Source organism: Muscardinus avellanarius, assembly GCF_963383645.1.
Source record: "Muscardinus avellanarius genome assembly, chromosome: 8".
Taxonomy (NCBI): Eukaryota; Metazoa; Chordata; class Mammalia; order Rodentia; family Gliridae; genus Muscardinus; species Muscardinus avellanarius.
Genome location: NC_137794.1, coordinates 74,680,639 through 74,703,898, shown reverse-complemented (window position 1 = coordinate 74,703,898; position 23,260 = coordinate 74,680,639). Strand labels below are relative to the sequence as shown.

Sequence of the window (23,260 nt, the reverse complement as noted above, 5' to 3'; positions counted from 1 at the left end):
GTGGGCATTCATTGCTCCATTGTTATTCCTCTTTCCAATGATTTTAGAAGTTTGTGTCTTCTCTGGGTTCTTCCCTTGGGTCACTAAGACTTCACTTAATGTGCTCTGGATCTCGAGTCTGTGGTATCTCAGTCCCCACTACTCCTTTACTAGGTTGTATCGCAGAGTCTCAGACCCAAGGAGTCAATCGAGGCTGCTTTAGACCATGGGAGGTGCCAGGTTGGGCGTTCTCCTATGGTGTGATATCTCTGCCACCACCACGCCCCCACTGGGTCAAGTCCCTGGGAGTGTAGTGCTGGGATTTCTTCTCTAGGGGCCGCAATTTGACTCACTGTTGTTGAATGTGTCGATGGAGCTGTAGTGGACTCCATGAATTTGCTGCTGTTGCCACCGGTGGCAATATGGTGCCGCTGCCACGCCCTCGGCCTTATTTCTTCTCTGCTGGTGTATTTCTTCTCTGGTTTTGCGCTCCGCTCTGAGTCCCTGCAGGGTGTGCTGAGCCCAGCCACTGGGAGCTTTAGATGCTCCCTGCACCGAAAAATCTGCCGAATCCCGCCCGGCTGTTCCGCAGCTGCTCACCTCGGCTTGCTGTCCACTACTCCTCTCTGGAGCCTGGTGGGCTGTTGAGTGCGTTGGTCTGGAGTTGTCCAGTGAATTCGCAGCTGCTGCTGGCAGTAAAGCACTGCTGCCGCGTCCTCAGGAGTGAGGCCGGTGTATCTTCTCTCTGGCTCTGAGCTCCGTTATGAGTTCCCCTCCTCTCTGGGGCCTGGTGCTGCAAGGAAAGATGGCGCCCGTTGCTCCCGCCGCTCCGGCTGCAGCACTGTGATCTATTTTCTTTCTGGTGTCTCGTTTTTCCAGCCCTCTTTTTCTCTGTCCCTTGTAATTACATTTTTTGTTTCTCTGCTGATGGTGTTTTCTGACTATGAAAGGTGCTGATTTTGTAGTATTAGAGATTGGTTGTTAGAGGTGCTCGTAAGCCCCGCTTTTCTCCATCGCCATCTTCCCGGAAGTCCTCTAAGATTGATTTTGTATGTAGACACCTTGCTGAATTTGTTGATGGGCTGTATAAGTTATTGGTTGAGTTTTTTAAGTCTTCTAAGTATAACATCATGTCATTTACAAATTGGTATAGCTTTAGTTTTTCTTTTTCCATTTGTACTCCTTTGATTTCTTTCTCTTGCTGTATTATTCTGGCTTGAGTCTCAAGTACTATATTGAATAGAAGTGGTAATAATGGACATTTTTGTTCCTGTTTTTAGGAGGAATTCTTGCAGTTTACCCCCATTTAATATTATGTTGGCTGTGGGCCTATTTTAGATTGTCTTTATGATGTTGAGATATGTTCTTCTATTCCAATTCTCTGCAGTGCTTTTAGCATAAATGGGTGTTGGATTTTGATGAATGCTCTTTCACTGTCTATTAAAATGATCATGTGATATTTGTCTTGGTTCTGTTTATGTGATGAATTACATGGATTGTTTTTCCTATGTTGAATCAGCCTTGCATTCCTGGGATGAACCCTACTTGGTAATCGTGTATGATATTCTTGATGTGATTTTGAATGAGTATTGCTAGTATTTTGTTTAGTAGTTTTGTTTCTAATTTTATCAAGCATATAGTCCTTTAGTTTTTTTTCCTTGAGCTGTCTTTAATTGGTTTTGGTATTAATGTTATGTTGACTTTGTAGAATGTATTTGGGATATTCTCATTTCTTTCTATTTCATGGAATAGAATGAGGAATATTGGAATTAGCTCTTCTATAAAGGTTTTATTAAATTCACTTGGGAAACCATCTGGTCCTGGGTTTTTGTTTGATGCTAGGCTCTTTATTGCTGCCTCAATCTTTTTTATTGCTATTGGTGGATTTACATTTTCTATATCTTTTTTATTGAATTTAGGAAGGTTCTATGTGTCTAGAAAATTGTCAGATTTTTCTCTTTTCCATTTATTTGGAGTATTATTTTTCAAAATAGTTTTTATAATCCTCTGGATTTCCATGCGGTCGGTGGTACTATCTCCTTTTTCATGTCTTATTTTTGTAATTTGGACTGATTCTCTCTTTTGGTTAGGTGTCTAGTGGTTTATCCATCTTGTTTATGTTTTTGAGAAATCAGCTTTTGGTTTTGTTGATGTTCTGTATTGCTTTAATATTCTGTAGTTCATTGATTTCTGCTCTGCTTTTAATAATTTTCTGTCTCTAGTGTCCTTGGGGTTAGGCTGTTCTAGTTTTTTTCTTTTTTTTTTTTTTTCTTCTGTTCTTGGAATGGAGCCCAAGGGGATTCTCCCTCTGAGCTACACCCACAGGCCTATATTTTAGTCTTTATTTTGAAACAGGGTCTCACTGAGTTGCAAAGGACCACACTGAGTAGTAGCTAAGGCTATCCACGAACTGTGATCCTCCTGTCAGCCTCCTGAATGCTGGGATTATAAGCATTTGTCACCAGTTTTGTAAGACTGTTCTTGTTTTTCAAGGGCTTTGTTGTTTGTCATTCGGTTATTTATTTGGTGATTTTCTGTTCTTATGTTGCCACTCAGTGCTATGAATTTTTCTCTTAATACTTGTCTTCAAAGTGTTGTGACTACTGTTGCTTTAAAGGTATGTTTTTTTGAAGGAAGCATATATATGGATGCTAGTTTTAAATCCATTTTGCTACTTTATATCTTTATTGGGAAGTTGAGGCATTTTTTGTTCAGCGTGATTATTGAGAGATGATTTTTAATTTCTTACATTTTGAATTTAACTTCTTTTCAGGTAGTGTTTGTTTTTTGCTTAGTTTTTGTTGGATGAAAATTAGTTTTTTTCTGGTTCTGGAGTTTATTACTTAGTTTTTGTAATTAATCTCTTTGAGTATATTCTCTAGTGATGGTTTGAAAGATATAAATTTTTTCAACTTCTCTTTCTTGTGGAAGATTTATTCCCATAAAAAAGATTTATTCTCTCAAATTTGAGAGAGAGTTTTGCTGGGTAGGAAATTTGAATTTCAAATTCTTTTCTTTCAGAGTTTGTAATATGCCGCTCCAGGTGCTCCTGGTTTTCATGACTTGTTTTGGGAAGTCTGGAGTGATTCTAATTGTTTTGCCTCTGAATTTCACATGGTCTTTTGCTTTTGTTGTCTATAAGATTCTCTCCTTGGCTGGGTGTAGTGGTGCATGCTTGTATTCACAGCATTTGGGAGGCTGAGACAGGAGGATCATGGTTTGCGGCCAGCTTCAGCTACTTAGTGAATCCTTTGCAATCCTGCAACAGGGCTCAGTGAGACCCTGTTTCAAAGTAAAGAATAAAAAAAAGTAGGGCTGAGCGTGTAACTTGGAGGTAGAATGTTCCTGTGTTCCAGCTTTTATTAAAAATCTCTCTTTGGCCTCTACATTAATCAGTTTGACTATTATGTGGCATGGTGAACCTTTTCTCTGCTATTGTCTAAAGAGGGTTCTATAAGTTTGTAACAGTGAATTGATCTCTTTTTGTGTTTGGAAAGTTTTCTGATATTACTTCTTTGAAAAAATTATTAATCCCTTTTGCTTAACCTTCGATTACCTCCTCTATGCCTGTTATTCTTACGTTAGCTCTTTTATGATGGGCCCATCTCTTCAATGTCCATTCATGTTGTTGAATTGGATTTTTCTAAATTATATGTGTTTATCTTAGAGTGAGATTCTATTTTCCATGTGATCTAATCCACTGTTTGTATTGACACCTTCACTTAAGGTTGCATCCTTCACTTCCTTCAGAACGTTTTTCTGATTCCCATTCAGGGTGTCAGATTCTTTATTTGTTTCTCTATTTCTTTTATGCACTCTCTAGATTTTTTGGGGAGGTCCTGAATCATTTCTACTATTAAAGTTCTGATTTGTCTTTCTGGTGATTCTGTAATTGTTTGTTGTCTGATTTTGTTATTTTGGGGTTGTGGGAGCTCATTGCTTTCTTGCTACTCCTCCTCATGATTTCAGTTTTTTTTAAGTTTGTATTTTTGTTGCTTTTGATAACTTTTCTCACTCTGTAGGTATCAGATGGTATACACAAGGGCAAGTTTTGTTGTATTGAATGGTGAAGGTTGAGTCAGGAGGAAGGTGATGAAGTAGTAAATGCAATAATTAGGTAAAATAGTAGAGAGGATAGAGTAGAATGAGAGTTTGAGTTTAGTAAGGTAATATATAGTAGAGAGTAGAGACAGTGAATATGCAGGTGGATTGTAGTAACCATTGTAGAGTATTTAGTATAGTGATATGAAGTAGATTTATACAAGTCAAAGAAAAGAAAAGAAGTAAAAGAAAAGTGATCAAGAGAAGAGAGTAGATATGAAAGAGGGAATAAGCTTGTAAAATTGTGGAAGATGATAGCAAACAAGGAACCACACAAATACACACACATACAAATGAAAAACAAAACAAAAACAACAAAATAAAATAACCCTACCAAAATATGAATACTAAGACTTGGTTTCTGCAGTACTCCTGAGTTTATGTGGATTCTTTCAGTTGTTTAAGGCACACAGTCTATAATAGGTTCTCAAGCATGTTCCAAGCACTGTTATTTGCTCTTTAACCGATAGTGATGATGTCAGTTTATATCCCTTCTTTTTGGTCTCCTTCAATGATTGGGGCTCTGGTGTCTCTTTCTGCGCAGGTGCCAAGTGCCACCGGCACCATTACACTACAAGCCTGGGTCTCTGAACTCTCAGAAAGGGCCTGTCTCTTAGACACTTTCAGTCTATGCAGGTGGCTGGTGTTCCTTGGCTTTGGATCTAGTTTTAAGCGCCGATCTTGACAGTTTCCACAGACCCCTGAGCCTGTGTCTCTCCCTGCTTTTGCAGGTGGTGGGTGCTATTTTGGACTGTAGGCCTTTTTTGTCTGATTAGTCCTGGGGGCTGTCTGTTAAGCCTCGCCCCTCTTCATCCCACTCCCACCTTTGTTACGGTAAACTTCAAAGTCTCAGACCTAGTGAATTTATAGCTTGCCGCTCAAGTTCCTGTGGCTGCGCTGGGCGGTCTTCCACAGGGACATCTGGTTCATTTACAATGTTTATTGCCACTCCTGAGGTCTGGAGGGCACAGTGGGCTTGGCTGCCATTGCTGCAGGTTGTTGCTGGAGTCCAGGTAGGATGAGCTGACCACTTAAAATTCTGATGAGGTGTAGCCGTTTACTTAGCATCAAGTCATTGAGTTTTTTTTCTGGGGGGTCTTTGGAGGCCACAGTGCCGGCAGTCCCAATGGGGCGAGACAAGATGGTGCCACCATGGTCCCTTTGACTATAGCTGTTGGAGGCTGGTGGAGTTTTTTTTCTGCCTTTTTGTGTTGTTTCTGCTGCCTTTCAATTCTTGATGCTCTGTTCAAATTTATGCTGGTTTCTTTATCTTGTTAAGACACTGTTTTCACAGCCATTGAGATCAAATGTCAGCAGGACTGATGTGTTCCTTCTTTTGGTCACCATCTTCCCAGAAGTCTCTGTTAATCCTGATATGGTGAATTGCCTGGTGGTGAATGTCTGGGGCTGCAAAGCAGTGGCCTCTGCCATAATTAGATGTTTCTGATAGCAAATCTGAAATAAATTTTTTTCAGGAAAAGCAGAGTCAACTCTTTTTTTAAGCTGGGGGTTGAACATAGGGGTACACTACCTCTAATCTTTAGCACTTTTATTTTATTTTATTTTAATCTTTAGTTTTTGTTTATTTTTGTTTTTTTTTAAATACTTCGGTTGGCACATTATTGTGTCACATCATAATGTAGTTCAATGTGATAGTGATATACATGCACATAGCACTTGTTGAGTTTCTCCCCAGCTCCTCCCTCTCTCCATCCCCTTCCCCACGTATGACTTTATTTTTATTTATTTATTTATTTTTTGATGGTACTGGGGTTCCTGGAAGCCCTTCTTCCTCTGTGCTACACTCCCAGACCTATTCTTACATTTTTATTTTAGAAACAGGGTCTCCTAAGGCAGTGCTCGTGGCTGGCTTTGAACCTGCGTGATCCTCCTGTCTCTGCCTCCCAAGCGCGGGGACCCATGTATGATTTTAAATTGTCATTGATATTCTCCCTTAAGTGAAAATTTATTCACTTATAAAGTGAGAAGTCATTTCACAACTTTGTTGTGAAATTCTATTTTTTGCATGTATATGTTTAATCAAATGCAGGCATTTATTTTGATCAAGATATTTCTTCATTGCTCTTGAGGTTTTGGGGTACGTATACATATCTAAGCATCTGTTATTTTGTGTTCTTGCTGTTTCATACAGTGTTATATCTCTTTGTGTATACTTTGTGGCTTAGTCTTCAGAGACTCCTCACTTCTTTTATTGTTTAAAAATTGCAATTCAGGCATTAGTTAATATTCACTCTTAAGATATGACCTTATCGCTGGGCATGGTGGCACAGGCTTGTAATCCCAATGCTTGGGAGGCTGAGACAGGAGTATTGCACAAGCTCGAAGCCAGCCTCAGTTACTTAGTAAGGCTCTCAGCAACTTAGTGAGACCCTGTTTCCAAATAAAATATGCATATAGGTCTGGGAGTATAATCTGGAGGTAGAAAGCCCCTGAGTTCCACCCCCAGTACCACAAAAATAAATAAATAAATAAATAAATAAATAAATAAATAAATAAATAAAATCACTTGATGTAGATAAATCCCTGCTTTGCCTGGTTAGGCAATAAATCTCTACTCTTCTGCCTGGCTAACTACTAAATCTCTTCTTTGCCTGATAAACTACTAAATTGATAGATTTTTTTTCATATCATTTTTAAGTTAGAGGGGTTGTTTTTGGGTTTTATTTCCATATTTAAAATAAAAGACTAAATTATGGGAAGTAATTATGTGGTTCTAATATATAACTAGGTAACTTTATAGAATGTGCTTCCATCTCTTTTCCTATGTAGATTTTGATCTTTCATATCATCCCCACTAGTCAAGTGTTATTATTTAAATTTAAAAATTTATTACATTCAAGTATATTCACATTTTAAGTTTTTAGGTACCCACTACCTAAATGATATGTTAAGGCTAGTGACTACCATGTTGGACAGTACAAATAAAAAATATTGCCATCATTTTAGAAAGTTCTGTTGTTACTTAATTCTGCTTTACAGGTAACAAATTAGCTTTTAAGCTCATTCTTGTAAGTTTCTTTTAAATATATATTTTTCTTTCCCTTAAAATTTCTTGCAGTACTAGAGATGGAACCCAGAGACATTCTACCTCCAAGCTACATCCCTAACCCTACTTTTATTCTTGATTTTGAAACAGGGTCTCACTGAGTTGTAAGGGGTCTCAGTAAGTAGCTAAGGCTGGCTGTGAACTGTGATCCTCCTGACCCAGCCTCCCAAATGCTGGGATTACAAGTGTGCCCCACCATGCCTGGCTTTTTCCCTTAAAAATTTTTAAACAAATGATTGCATGCTATAAATACTTTCTTGGCTTTTGCATTTTTCTCATAATTACATACCTTGGAGTTTATCCCCTAACATTATATAAAGCTCTTCTTTATCCTTCTTCTGAAAAGTTGAGTAATACTTCATTGTGTGGATATGCTAGAGTTTATTCATCTAATTTTCTGTTGGTGGACATTCAGGTTCTTTTATTTGTTTTGCTAATATAAATGATGCCAAAATTAATATTGTGGCTTATTATATACATATTTGTGTCTTTTTCTACTACTACATAACAAATTCTTGCAAAGCTAACAATTTAAAACAGCTAACAATTTAAAACAAAGTACCATTTATTAGTTAATAATTTTTTAGGACAGAATTCCCCACAAAGTGCCTGAGTTTTCTGTTTAGTATTACAATTCGAAATCAAGGTGTTGGCAAGATTGAATGCACATTCCCAGAGCTGAGTGTTCTGGGGAAGACGATGCCTTCTGCTTTTTTTTTTTTTTTTTGACAGAATTAAGTCTTTTGTCATTGTAGGAGTGAAGCACTATATGATTAAAATATGTAAACTTAATGAGACATAGAATATTGGTTGATAGGACGGGGACACCGGGAGTCAGGGAAAATGGATAGGTATTATTTGAATGATACAAGATGGGTGAGTTTTCATGATCTCTTACATAATATAGTATATATATATATATATATATATATATATATAATTAACAGTACTATATTATATACTGAAAATTGCTAAGAGGTCAGATCTTCTGGCACATGTTCTTATCACGTACAAAAATAAGATGGGATGAAACTTTTGGAGGTCTTGGGTAGATTTATGTGGCATAAGTCATGGTTATGTTTTCACAGGTATATATTTGCCTGTAAACTAACCAAGTTGTATACATTAAATATATACAGCTTATTTTATCAATCATACCACAATAAAATGACTTAAAAGAGAAGAACAGTTATGTTTCTATCACAGAGTGTTTTGAGGATTAAATGAACTGGGTTAATTGAAATGTAAAGTATTTTGGATCACTGCCTGGCAGATCAAGTGCTATGTAAGTGTTTGGTATAATTTTTAGTATTTTATTCTTTTCTCCTTAGGAGGAGCTACCTGTTACCTCATACTATGGTCTTTATGGTCACCCTTTCTTTTAGGTTTCTAGGGCTGCCATAACAATTTCAAACTATCACTTAAAACAAAATTTATTCCTTCAGATTTCAGGATTCCAGAAGTTGTTAACTTGTTAGCAGAAATATATATCCTCCCAAGTCTCCAGGGAACAATTCTTTCTGCCTCTTCAGTTTCTCGGTTTATTTTTCAGAAATTTAGTGTCTTATGTAATGTCTTAATGGCTTACGTCTAGTTTCCGCCTCCATCTTCACATGACCGTTATTCTGCTCTGCCTTAAATCTCCCTCTGTGCTTCTTGTTATGAGGATGCTTGTCTTGGATTTAGGGCCTGCCTAGATAAAGGAGGATGATCCAGTGTCAAGATTCTTAACTGAATTACCTCTGCAAGGACACCTTTTCTGGGTTACATTTACACGTTCTGGGGATTCAGACATGGACATTCCTTTTTTGTGGGAGAGATGTCATCCATATAACTCAATATACCACCAAATAGGAGAGTGACCTTTTCCTTTACTTCCCCACTTTAAAAATTTTCAAGGACAAATTATGACACACTTAGTTTTATTCATAGACTAAATGGCAAGCCATTCCTAGAAGGACAGGGGAAGGAATATTGGATTGTTGACCTACTGCTCACCCTTAGCTTGTATATTTCCTGAGTAAAAGGACTCAGATAGCACAAGTATGGCTGTTAGCCCAAGTGTAACAGAGTGGGCACTCAAATGAGGTAGATGCTCAGATGTATATCTATTTGTGTAGAATTTCTCTTTGTTTTTCTAGTCTGAGTCTTAGTCTGCTTTCTCGGGTTTTGGACATATTCTCAGGTTGGACAGTATCTTTTAAAAAGAAATGAAGTTTCTGACTACTGTTTGCTAGTGCCAGGCTTTCCTTTCATTAGCTTATTGCTGGGAAGCTGCTCCGTGATTTAGGAAGCAGCTTCTCTTACTGACACACGTTATGGTGCTTAGAAACTGAAGCTCTCCACAAGGCAGGCTTCCCAGGAGTTTCGTTTTCTTCCCTAAGTGGTGATACATCAATGCAATCCTCTTTGAAGAAGAAATTATTTACTGTAACATTTGTTCTCTGAAAATGCATTATCATTGATAGATTGCTGCAATCTACTCTTCCATTAGCTTGTTGATAATACAGTCTCCTTGGGTCATTTTTATACTTACAGTATCTAGTACTTAGATTCAGAACCAGAATTCTAGAATTACAGGATGTTACCAGCTATCAAATAGTCTGAATTTTTCTTTGTATCCAGATAACTGCAAATTTCAGTTATGTATACTAATAATCAACTAATGAAGACAGATCTATACTGACTTTTCAGAAACTATTATGCATAGGAATAATTGTTAGCATTTCCTCAGAGAAGGTTAGTGAAATATAATCATTTCTAGATTGTTTTGTGAAGATCAGTGATAGCAAGAATAGTGATGACAATGAGTTATTTAAAAAATTACAATAATTCTTAACCAGTAAAGTTATCTGCCTATATGAATAACTATATGGCAAACATGTTTTGTCATTATGTCAACTACAAAGATGATTTACATAATAGAATTCAAGTGCCTAGGTGAATTAGGACAGTTCTGTGGCTCTGTTCTAGCTAAATCAGGACAGTCAGAATGAAAAGATTAGAGAGAGAGTGGGGTGGAGAACTGACTGCACCTGGGATTATGACTATGAGTTTGTAGCTCAGTTTCTATCTAATGTATATGACAAGGAGTATTCAGCTAATGATAGATCTTTTGAAAATAAGTCATTTAATGCTTTTATGTTAGTTTATTAATATTTACTGATTTAAAACTCTATGTTAGTACAGTATTATTTATACATTTTTAGAATAGTATTGTAGAATAATGAATATATTAAGTGTTGGGTATAAATTTTTGCTAGGTAAATTTTTAGAGAAATGTGGGTTTTACTGGTTTTAGTATTTTCAAATTTGACCTTGCATTATCCATTGTTTTTTCTTTCTTACAAATGTATTTCTTTGCCACTCAGTTATTTAGTGCCATGGACTGCATTATCTCTCACAAAAGCCTCAATACATGTTACTTGACTTTACTCCCAAGAAAAACTTTCCTTATGTTGCCTTGTTGGTCATGGAATTGTCTTGAATTTAAACTCTCGGAAGGATAACAAATATCTCAGGCAGGAAAATGAGCAACGAGAGAGACATGTATTTGTCTATGAATAAATGTCTATGAATAAATGTCTATGAATAAATGCATTTTAGAAGAACTTTTAGAGAGTATTCAGAATTGTGTGTTAGGCTATAATTATTGGTGTTAGGGACAGTTTGTGGTACTTAGATCATCAGGTTTTCTATATACTTGCTTTTGTGGTTTGAGACCTGGCTGCATATTGTAATATCTTTGGAAACTTTTGAGAGTATTAATGCCAGTGTACTATTCCTAGGTATAATGACTTAACTGAGCTTAGATAGATCCTGGTCATTTACTTTTTTTTTTTTTTTTTTAAGTTTCCTAGGTGGTTCCAGTTCCAGTGTTCAACCAGGCTTGGAAACCACTGTTTTACATGAACCAGAGGATCCTTTTTTTTTTTTTCCCCCTTCTTTGGTGCTAGGGATTAAACTACCTCTACTCTGAGATGCACCCTCATCCCTTTTTAGTATTTGTTCTGAAACAGTTTCACTAGATTGCTTAATCTTGCTAAATTGCTGAGGCAGCCCTTAAACCTGCAATTCTCCAATCTCAGTCTCCCAAGTACTGGGATTACAGGTGTGAGAAACCACATCCGGCTGCCGGAGAATCTTTATTAACAAAATTTCATATAGTTACATCTTATCATATAGATAAGATGCACTGTTCATGCTTTATATTTGTACATTTTATATTTGTTTTTCAAAGTAGTTTACATTTTTGGCAGTTTTATTATTGTTTAACTTCATAAACTGTTCATCCTTTCCAATGTGAGTGTAAATAAATGTTTCTCTTTGGCTGAGCATTTGATTCACTTTAGGAACTTACACAAATCCCAATACCCAGGACACACTCAAAGCAGTCAATTGAGAATGTCTAGGGAAGGACTGAGGTGTTCAGGGTGTGCGCACGCGTGTGTGTGTGTGTGTGTGTGTGTGTGTGTGTGTGTGTTGAAGCTTTCCAGGTAATGCCGATGTAAAGCCAAATTTGAGAACCACAAACCTAAAAACATATGTATTGATTTAGTTTTCAGTGGTTTCAATCTATCTTACTGTTTTTGTTTTTCAGGATATAATTGATAGACTTATCATTTTGAATTCTGAAGCTAAGATTCGTTCTTTATTCAACTATGAACAATCATACATATTTGGTCTAAGGTAAGGTGCTAACTTTTATTTTAAATATATTTTATATGTTTATAAGTAGATGGATTTGTCTATTTGAGTAAATATGTATTTTTTATGAATAAATAAGCTGATTTTGAAAGCATGTTTAAAGATAATTCATTTTCTATAGCATTATAGACAGAGCAAATTTTAAGAATTATATTGTCAAAATAAAGCCTTTGTCTGAATTTAGGTTTTATATTATTATATTGTCTTCCACTTTCACTCATTTTGATAGAAACATGTTGTGAACTCTTTCATTTAGTTTACTCAGACGTCACCTGTAGCTTCCCTGTGTTGGTATTTGGTTAGACTCTTGTTATAATAAAGCCTTTAAAGAGGCCTAGACATGGCTGATTTATGTTGGGTCCAAATTTTGCTTCTCGGTGTTGACCATTACTCTTCAACTTTACTTTCTCTAAGTTTTAAATCTTCATGGTTGAGTTCATATTCCTTGACATTTTATGAAACATGTTCAAATGGGAAATACAGGAGAGTTTGGAGAACTACAGACACTTATGAAGCTCTCTTTGGTCATATATATATAAATATATATGCATGTATATATATTTGTATATACACATACATACACACACATATACATACATACATATATACACATACTGGCTTCCCATCTATAGATTACTATTTTTAAAAACAAATGAATTAAGGAAATTTTCCATTACCATAGGATCATGATTTTTTTTTCTTACTAGCAAAAAATTTTTCAGGCATGAGTAAGTCAATGACAATGTAGTACCTAAGAAGTAAAGCAATTACTTTTATAAAATTAGAATTCTGTGATGGTAGTATATTTAAGAGATCTATAACTTTAACTGTTCATTTTAACTGTTCATTAGTAGATGAACTTCATTTGGGGACTCATTTGGCTTAGAGAAGGTTTAGAAGAGCTGTGGCTATTTTAGTTTTGGGGACAGTATACCCTGTATCTTAAAAAGTGTTTTTATATTAAATTTTAACTCTCAGTTTGTTACAATCAGTTATAACATATAGCAAGTGGCAGTGGGGGTTAGTAGTGAAACATAGCCATTTATTAGAATCTCCTTTTGGATAGTAAGTATGTTTCTGAGATTTTTTGTTTGTTTGTTTGTTTGTTTGTTTGTTTTTAATAACAGAACATAGGTATTGGACTGTTACTGACATTTTGGGAAAATTTCTTCTTTTTCCTGTACAGTTTTAGGATTATTTTCCTCTAATGGTTCTGGCACAAAGACTTAACAGTAGAATTTTAAGTCATATAAAGAAGCAACCCAAAAAGTGAAAACTCCTGGGTATAACATTTTTAGAGCATATGCTTTCTCATAATATTCACAAGGAATTATTCTCTCATACCCTAGAAAATTTACCATCCCATTGGTGAGAGATATAATATAATAGTGCACTATGGTATTTAGTATCATGGGCTTTGGAGGTAGACTACCTGATGTTTACTAATTGTGTGAGATGGGGTCAAGGTCACTCACCTGTAAAGTGGAGGATAATTTTATTATTTTCTTCATAGAGTTGGGAGAATTACTTATAAAAGATTTGAAGGGTTTGAAACAGTTTCTTGTGCATAGCAAGCACTATAGAATCAGCAATAGCAACAGTATTTGTAAGCAATACTGTATGTGTTTCTCTATATCTACTTGCTTTACTATGAAATCACTTTTACTTCCATTTCTTCAATATCTCAGTATTCTAACTTAATGTGTTTTTAAATAAGATTTTTTTTTGTGATATTGGGGTTCCTGGAAGCCCTTCTACCTCCGGGCTACACTCCCAGACCTATTTTATATTTTTTATTTATTTGGAAACAGGGTCTCTTAAGCCAGCATGGCTGACTACAAATCTGTGCGATCCTCCTGTCTCTGCCTCCCAAGGGCAGGGATTACAAGTATGCACCACCACGCCAGGCTTAAACAAGATTTTTTTGGTAATGAATTTATTTTTGTTTTGAGGCTAATTCCCATAACCTTTAATTCAGTTGTATTTTTGAGTCATACATTTGAAGTTAGATAATTTACTTTTATTTTTCTACTAATTTCAGTCAGCATTGCATTATATATATAGAACTGTGCTTCTATTTTTACACTCATGGTATTCCTGTGTATGTTTGTAATTATATCTTCATTGTAATACTTTGTTTAGGAGATCATCTTATTAATGTGTCTGATTTTCTATGTTTAGTATTAGTTATTCCACACAGTATTTTGCTGTGCCTCAACACCCTCCAAGCAGCACTGAGAGGATGATTGATTGAATTTCTTTGTGGAACACTTAGGAGAGGCTTAGTGAAATGTGGCATTTCTGTTTTTAACAATATCACCTTGTTGTGGTTAGATTTAGAATGCCTCCTGCAGAGCTCATGTGTTATATCCACTCATGTGGAGTTGATATAATTGAGCTTGTGACCTCATCAGTAGACAGATCCACTGTAATGTATTTACTGGGCAGCAACATAGGCAGGTGTGGTGTGGCTGGTGAGGGTAGGCTCCTGGGTCTGTGGCCATGGACTGTGCTTTGTTTTTGAATCTACCTTGCTGTCTTGCTCTCTTGCTTCCTGCCTTCCTGATGTGAGAGCAGAGCCTTTACTTTCTCTCTTTTTGGTACCTGTTACCATGTCCTGAATCCTGCAGACCCCAGCCTCATGTGGAATAAACCCCCAAATCTTCAAAAATTGTGAACAATTAAATCTGCCTTTCTTGTGGTTATAGCAGTGAGAATATTGGCTGACATACACATTGTATTTAAATTTCTGAATTTCAATTTGACAAGATCATTTTACAAGTCTTGTATTGTAAATGGCTAATAATCAATACAGTTGCTCCTTTGACTAGCCCTTCTTACTTATTCAGTCTATCCTTTCAAATTGCTTATTCCTCTAAGTGCAAATACATGCCTTAATTTGTTGCAGTGACAGGAAACAAAATACATACAAAGAATTTGCCCTTGACCTCACATTTTCCTGCAGCCATTGTCCTATTTCTCTGCCTCTCACCATGGCCAAAAATATCTATACAAACTGTTGTCCCTTCTTCACCTCTGTTTTCTTCTTGGCTGCTTTGCTTTGACTTTGTAACTCTTAGAGAACTGTTTATCCTGGTCATCTCAAGGTACATACAACTTCCATTTTAACAACTCTAATATATTATTTTAAAAGTTCTTACCTTACAGTAATCATTGGTAGCATTTGATATAGTGGATCACTTTTTTCTGTATGAAAAATTGTCTTCTCTTTGCTTCCATGGTACCTTACACTCCTATGGCTACAATTTCTACTCTTATTCTCTAAGCAACCTTTGTTGTGTAGATGGGGGCAAAGAAAACATGGCCTAACAGCTTTATTTAGTTATAAAACCTAGAAGGAGGTATCTGATGGTGAAGAGAGCCCACAAGAGTCAGAAGCTCACCTACGTACACACTAGGGGCTTTTTATGAGGCAAGGAGGGTGGGTACAGGAGTAGTCTTGTAAGCCACTACTGTGTGTGCTAGTGCCAGGTCATCTAGGGGCAGGGGAGTGGTCAGGGGGCGTTCTCTTTCTTATTCCTTTATTCTTGGTCTTCCTCTGGTATGACCTCATGGCCAGACTTCACAGTCAGACCTCACTCTCACAGTGCCTACAACCTTTGCATGCTGGAATACTTAGGACTTGGTCTTGGGCCTGGAGCCACTTTTTTTTTTTTTTCCCCCTGTAAACTCTGTTTCTAGTTCTTTTCACCTTTGTCTTTTTTTTTTTTTTTTTGTCTAATTAAGGGTTGATCCCAGAGGCATTCTATCTCTGAGCAACACTCCCAGCCCTATTTTTTTTTTCTTATTTGAAACAGAGACTCACCAAGTTGTGGAGTTCCTCACTAAGTAGCTGAGGCTAGCCGTGAATCTGAAATTCTACTGACTCAGCCTCCCAAGTACTGGGATTACAAGCATGTGCCACCACACCTAGGCCCCCCACACACCTTTAAATATTGCACATGTCAGTAACCCAGACAGCTCTTCTGAGTTACCAACTCACATATACATCTACCTCTTAGATTCTCAATTCATATATTCGTTAGGCATCACATACTTAACATATGAAAACATTGACTTTTTGGCTCTCTTGGACTTCACTTTTCCTACAAAAACTAACAAAATGAATCTTTCATTTCTATCTCATTAACTGGCCCATCCATCTTTTCAGTTGCTTAATTCTTAAAGTCATTTTAATTTTTTCTTTGTTTTTCAAGGAGCAATTTATCTTTATTATAAAGAAATTAACTAATGCAGGAAATTAAATATAATAAATTAAGTGAAATACCTTCTAATTCCTTAGGTGTCATTATTAACATTGATGAAAATAATTTTAGATACCTTTTCATGCATATATACACAGGATAGAAACAATTTTTTTTTTTTAGAAATAGAATCATAATAGAGTTGCCACTTTAGATGCTCAATGAATTTTATAGAAAAGGAAGGAAACCCTAGTGAGACTGAAGAAATTACTGAATTTAAAACAACTGTATTTTTTCCACTTCAGGGGTTATTATTTTCCCAGAGATTCCTTTTAGGGTAAGAAAAAAGATTATGTAAAACATGTCAAGTGGTTTGAGCATTATATTTCAATTGAATTGGCTTGCTGCTATGAAAATGAGGACAACAATGGTCTTATTGGCCTCCCACTTCTCCTGTCCCCATTAGTCTTCGTCTGTTTTATGTTCCCATAGCAAAATATCTGAGTCTGTGTAACTTATGAAGGAGATTATTTGGCATTGATAATGTTGGCTGGAGGCTTCAAACACTGGGGTGCTAGCAACCTGGCAGAAGCCTCTTAGCTATGTCACAACATGGTGGAGAAATTTATGTTGCCATATCGCAGTACCTGAGGCTGAGCAACTTGTAATGAAGTCTATTTGGCTCATGATTCTGGTCACTGGAGAATCCAAGCACTGTTGTGCCAGCATCCTGGCCAGAGCCCCTTGGATGCATCACAACAGGGTGGAGAAACGAAAAGGGCGTATCTCGCATGTAGAAGTACAGCTTACATGGCAAGTCAGGAAGGCAGAAGGATTCTGGGGCCAGGCTCACTCTTTTTTTGTTTAAAAAAAAAAGTCCAATATCTTGGGGGAACTAACCAAATGTCTCCTGGAAACTGAAGATTCTCATAAGCAGCTACATTAATCCCTTTTGAGGGTAGCACCCTCATCGACCTAGTGACTTTATTCTGTGCTGCTCCTAATAAAAGTTCCACCCCCTCAATACCAACACACTGGAAGACAAGCCTCCAGCATGTGAACCTTTGGAAGTTGCACCCAAACCATCATCACACCGTGGCATCTGAGGCCGCTCCTTTACCTACTTGTTAACCTGCTTCTATGAAGCAGGGACCATATCTTTCTCTCCTCTCAGGAGGGAGATTAAGCTGATTTGAGTTTCTCAGTGTAGCAAGATATGCCATACCTTTTATAGATTGCTCCCGAATAAGATTTGTAATTTTTAAATTTGCTCTTCTCTATTTACTCAGCTAATATTTATTGAACATTTCTGAGCTACATTCTGTGTTAGATGTGGAGATCCAATGATTAAATCAGCTGTGGTGATTACTCTTTAACCTCTTGCCTAGTGAGGCATCAGATATTAAGACAATCCAAGAATGAGGTAATCAATGCAGGAAAGAAACAGTCTTATAAGGCCTCAGCCTCCTTTTCTCATTTTGAATAACTGACAATATAGAAGGCTTTGTGTGGCTTTTCATATTATATTTCTACCTTTCCTGTATACATGATTTCTTATCCTGCCTCACTCTGAACTAATGCTCTGAGTCAGACTCCTTATCTTCCTCACGCACAATATTTTTTTTAATTTCCTCTGTACCTGTTTTTTTTAAGTCTTGAATAATTGCCTTCACCTTCTTTCTACACATACAGATTCAGCCCGTCCTTCAAGGCAAGACTTGCTCTATGAATTACTTACAGTTCATTTTAATATTGACTTTACCTATATGTTCATTGGCTTTATGGTTATGCCCATAGATACAGTAGATATTTTATTTCTCCTCTCTTGCTAACACCTGAACTTCCCAAGGTAGTATTGTTGTCTTCTGCATTCATGTCTACCACATTGCCAAATACTTCTTGGTTAACATTTATTTGCTAAATCTGTTGGTGGTTTAAAATAATTGCCTGGAAACTCTGGATCCTGAGGCTTAGCAGTTTAAAGTTTTCTTAACCATCTGTAGGGGTTAGAGGGATGTTACGCTTTTCCTAGAATATTTTATTTCAGCATAAAAACTGCATGTCTTGTGGCACATGCAGAATTATAGCATAATTCAATATTAATAGTTTTTCCTATACCAAGCTACAAACTAAGTTTTAGTTATAGGCTATAGAATTGCTTTTTTATAACAACCTAAATTTTGTATAGTAATTCTTAATTAAATACACATTCAGATTCAGTATGTTTTTAAAATGTTAATACAGGGCTCCTAAAACCTATTTTTTCTTGACTGTAGTTGAATATCTAATGTGGTCAATTTATTGTTAATTTTCCTCAAAACAAAACTGTAAAATCTATACTTACAGAACAGCCTTCAAAATTAATTACTTGCTGTTTGCTATTAGTTTATACTCACCTACTAATAGTAAATTTTATGTACAGTATAATGAATAGTTTTATGCATAATTTGCTTCTTTGTAAAAATGTGATCTCTAACTTTCAGTAGAAAAGTAAATATTCATATTTGTTTAGAAATAAATTCATATTATGGGGAAGGGCTGAATGAGTAATGTGTGCATGTATGCCTCTACCATCTTGTACTTCATTAAGATATATGACTAAAATGTACCATTAAGAAAATTAAAAAAAATAAATCAGATTAGAAATATTTGATATTTTAACAAGGGACAGATGTAATTAAGTATTAATGTTCCATTATAATAAATCACCAAATTATTTATTTCCAGTAACCCAGTTGCTAATTAGATTTAAATCTGATTAACATTCATATTGAGAAATGGTTTTTGTGTGTGTGTGGTGCTGAGGATTGAATCCAGGGGCATTCTACTTCTGAGCTACACTTTCAGCTTGATTTTATTTTTTAATTTTTACTTTGAAACAAGGTCTCACTAAGTTGGGGAGAGCCATCCTAAGTAGCTGAGGTTGGCCATGAACCTGAATCCTCCTGTCTCAGCTTCCCAGGTACTGGGATTATAAGCATATGCTACCACGCCCAGTTTAAGAAATGATTTTTGGATTACCTTTTTCAGTCTTTTTGAGGATCAGAAATTATAATATAATTTGATTCCAAATCCATCCACAGTTTGGATTTTGTATACACATATATACACATTCATATGTACATATATATCACATCTGCTATTTATTTTTATTTAATTTGCAGAAAATACTGAAATGCTTTATTACTAATTGATTTCACTGACTTACTGAAATTTTTATTTAATCAAAGAAATCCTGTTTATATATTATATAGAATATTGAAAACAAAAAGAGACAACCATGCTAATTGCCCTATTTCTTAAAGGTAACCATAATTAACTTTGTGTGCCCTTTTTTGTGTGTGGTACTGGGGATTGAACTCAAGAGCATTTTACCTTTGAAATACCCTCCCAGCCCTATTTTATATTTTATTTGGAAACAGGGTCTCACTAAGCTGCTGAAAGCCTCACTAAGTAGCTGATCCTGGTTTCAAACCTGCATGATCCTCCTGTCTCAGTTTCCCAAGTATTGGGATTACAAGCGTGTGCCACCATGTCTGGCCCATTTGTTTTAACATTAGCTACAAATGTATATTTAAGAAAAATGTGTGTGTGTGTGTGTGTGTGTGTGTGTGTGTGTGTGTGTGTGTCTACTTGCTGACTGAGGCTGTCCTAGAACCTGTGAGCCTCCTGTTTCAGCCTCCCAAGTACTGGGATTCAAGTGTGTACCACCTTTGCTCAGCTAAAACCAGTGTTTTGAACAGTATTTGACCTAAGCATTTTGTACCTATAAAAATTCATCTGCATTTGCTTTACAATAAATCCTTAGAATTGGACTTATTATGTAAAAGGACAGAAACAATTTCAAACATCATATACTTCTATCTACCTTATTTTTATGACTCTTTTTACTTGACTTTTTTGCATTTTACATTCTACCCACCTGTTGAAATTTTGTTTATTCATTTGTTAATTCAGAACATTATGCTAAGTGAGATTAGCCAATCACAGAAAGTCAAAAATGAGATGTTCTCCCTAATACGTGGAAGAAAATGGATCATAGGAGGGACTCTAGACAAAGGAGAAACTTTAAATAAGTAAATAAGGTGTCCTAACTGAGGAACATAGGATTGGGGAAGAGGAAAACACCCTAATATACATGATGTACATTCACAGACTTATCAAAGTCAGTCACTAAGCTGACATGAGAAGGAGAGGGTGAGATGAGAATTGGGGAAGAGCTAAATGAATGATGTGTTCATGTATGCCTCTACCATCCTGTACTTCACCAAGATGTATGATTACAGCGCACCAGTAGAGCTTTTAATAAAAGTGCCAGTATTTATTTTAGATACTTTCTTTTTGTGGTTTTTGCAACTTTGTTCTTTTTACTTTTGGGTCAGTCATTTTTGATGATTCCTTCTCTAGCTGTATCTACCTTTCCACTTGGAATTCTCTTCTGGAGTTGCATTCTCAGTCGACTTTCTTGATCAGTTTTTTATATAGTGGCTTCAAAAATCAGTTCTTCACTAACTCTGTAGCTGTATCTCCACCCTAAGTATTTCTTTAAGCATAATTGAAAATTTTATTAGATGTTCAGATCTATATACTATGCAAATTCAGCAAGCTCATTATGCTCAGAAATCATACTCTGTATTTACAAAAAGCTCAAATTCACCTCCAGCTGAGGGGGATCCAGAGCATTTCTGAAATTTTAAATTTGGTATGTGGAGCAAATGAGAGGCTCCCTTGCACCCTGCTTAGTCTTTGTGGCTCACACAGAATTCTAGTGACAGATGTGTTCTGCTCCCTCTCTTCTCAAGGTGTGGTCATATGTGTATTGAGAACTCCAGCTCCAGACCTGAAATGGTTAGTGTGGATGTTGATAGTGTTTGTGTAGTTCAGGTCTTGTTTTTGTTTTGATCAGCAGGCAAGGAATTGGGCTTTGCATTTCTACTTGTTTGTGTGTGCTGATCATAAGGAACAAATTTGTATTAAAGAAATGAAATCAATTTGAAATTCATGACTGATTTTTCTAAGTCTATGAAAAATTTCATTGGTATTTTGATAGGAATTGCATTGAATCCGTAGATCACTTTTGACAGAATGGCCTTTTTGATGATATTTATTCTGCCTATCCAAGAGCAAGGGAAATCTTTCCATCTTCCAAGGTCTTCTTCAATTTCTCTCTTTAATGTTTTATAGTTTTTATTGTAGAAGTCTTTTACATCTTTGGTTAGGTTTATTCCTAAGTGTTTTATTGGTTTTGAGGTTATATTGTGAATGGACTTACTTTATTTTTTCCTTTTTTTTATTGGTGCATTGAATTCATACATCTTAATGGGATAAAAAAACTTGTGTAGATATATGTGCACACATCACCCCGTCAAATTCTATCCCCTCCCCATCCTATTCCCTCCCAGTCCCTCTTTCCCATGCTTGGTGTAGTAGTGGTTGACATTGATATGTTTTTTTAAATGTACATCATGTGCTTAAGAGAGTTTCCTTCTTCCCCACTCCCATCCCCTTAGTTAGGTTGCCTTGTTTGCTCCTCTATAGGATCTCCTTTTTCACCTGGAGATCTCTTATGACCCATTTCACCATAGCTTTCACATATTAGTGAAAGCATCCGTTTTCTTACTTTTTTTGCGACTGACTAACCTCGCTTAGCATAATGTCTTCCAGTTCCATCCATTTCCCTGAAAATGATGTTATTTTGTTTTTTTTTTAATGGCTGAGTAAAATTCCATTGTGAAAAAAACAAATCCAGTTAAAAAAATGGGCAAGTGAACTAAATAGACACTTCATGAAAGAAGAAATCCAAATGGCCAATAAATGCATGAAAAAATGCTCAACATCATTGGCAATCAGAGAGATGTAAATCAAAACTACCCTGAGATTTCACCTAACTCCAACTAGAATGGCAATCATTCAAAACACAAACAACAAACAAATGGAGGAAGTGGAGAATTGGGAAACCTAAAACATTGTTGGTGGAATTGCAAATTAGTGCAACCACTTTGGAAAACAGTATGGAGGATTCTCAGAAGAATAGGAACTGATTTACCATTTGACCCAGCAATACCACTTCTGGGTATCTATCAAAAAGAAGGCAAACCAAACTGCCAAACTAATCCATGTGTATCTATGTTCATAGCTGCACAATTCACCATTGACAAACTATGGAACCAGCCAAGATGTCCATCAACAGATGAATGGATTACAAAACTATTTTCTACTATTTCAAACTAGGGAGCATTAGGGATACCAGTGGGACTCCGGATAATAGAGGGGAAACCTCAGCAAAGCCAGAAAGGAGTGGCAGAGGAAGTGAGGGTGGGTGGAAAGGGCACCAAGTACTGTGTGAATGTATGTCATTGTCAACATGATCCACATTATGATGTGACTATAGTGTTCCAATAAAAAACATAAAATAAAAGAAAGGAATGAAATGTATTTGATTAACTAGGATATATATGCATCAGGTATGGTTATATGTAATATACATATATGAATCTAAATATAAACATTATATTTGATTAGAGTTTGTAAAAGTATCTTTTATAGAGTTTATGATATATGCATAAAAAATTTAGATTGCTATTAGAAATGAAGTATATTTCTTCTCTGAATACACTGAATTAATACTAGGAAAAAATGGTAACAGAAATTGTAGGGGTTTGTGACTTCAGGGATGAGATAAATTAAGAACATATTTGGATTTTTTGGGGGTAGAGAAGACAGATGGCTAGCACCTAACTCTGCAGAACCACTCAATTTACACTGGATAAATGTCTGCTTCTTCACATTAGTGATATGACAGTATTTTAAAAGCAACATGCAAGGTTTATAGTAATTAAGAGCAGAGAGTTATTCCTCTGATGATATTGGATTTGGGTTATTTATAAGCTTCTAGGGATCCACTATATTCAAAATACATTACAAAACAAGTGAAATCTTATTTTAGAGTTTATTAAAGTTGATTAAATTAATATTTCACATTAAGGAGATACTGATTTTTATTTTCAGCAATGAATTGTAGGGAATGGGAAGAGAAAAGGAGGAAAAGGAAATGGAAGGGCAGGGATAGGGAAGGAGAGAGGGAAAGAGCAGGAGAGAAGGGAGAGAAAGAAAGAGGGAAGGAGAGTGGGGAGGTGAGGGGAAGGGTTGTGGGGGTAAGAGAAAGAGAGAGAGGAGATTTGTTTATGAAGTAGAGTGTATT

At 36.1% G+C, this 23,260-nt stretch overlaps 1 protein-coding gene across 2 annotated transcripts in view; it reads left to right on the top strand.

The window, feature by feature from the left end:
• Positions 1-23,260, top strand: part of TBC1D32 (TBC1 domain family member 32) — a gene marked incomplete at its 5' end in the record, with an annotated part of 226,159 nt that overhangs the window by 112,339 nt on the left and 90,560 nt on the right. For both annotated transcript variants that reach the window (XM_080699878.1, XM_080699877.1), the window contains one exon: positions 11,748-11,836. In XM_080699878.1, coding sequence (XP_080556004.1) covers positions 11,748-11,836 — 89 coding nt within the window. The remainder of the gene's footprint in view (positions 1-11,747; positions 11,837-23,260) is intronic.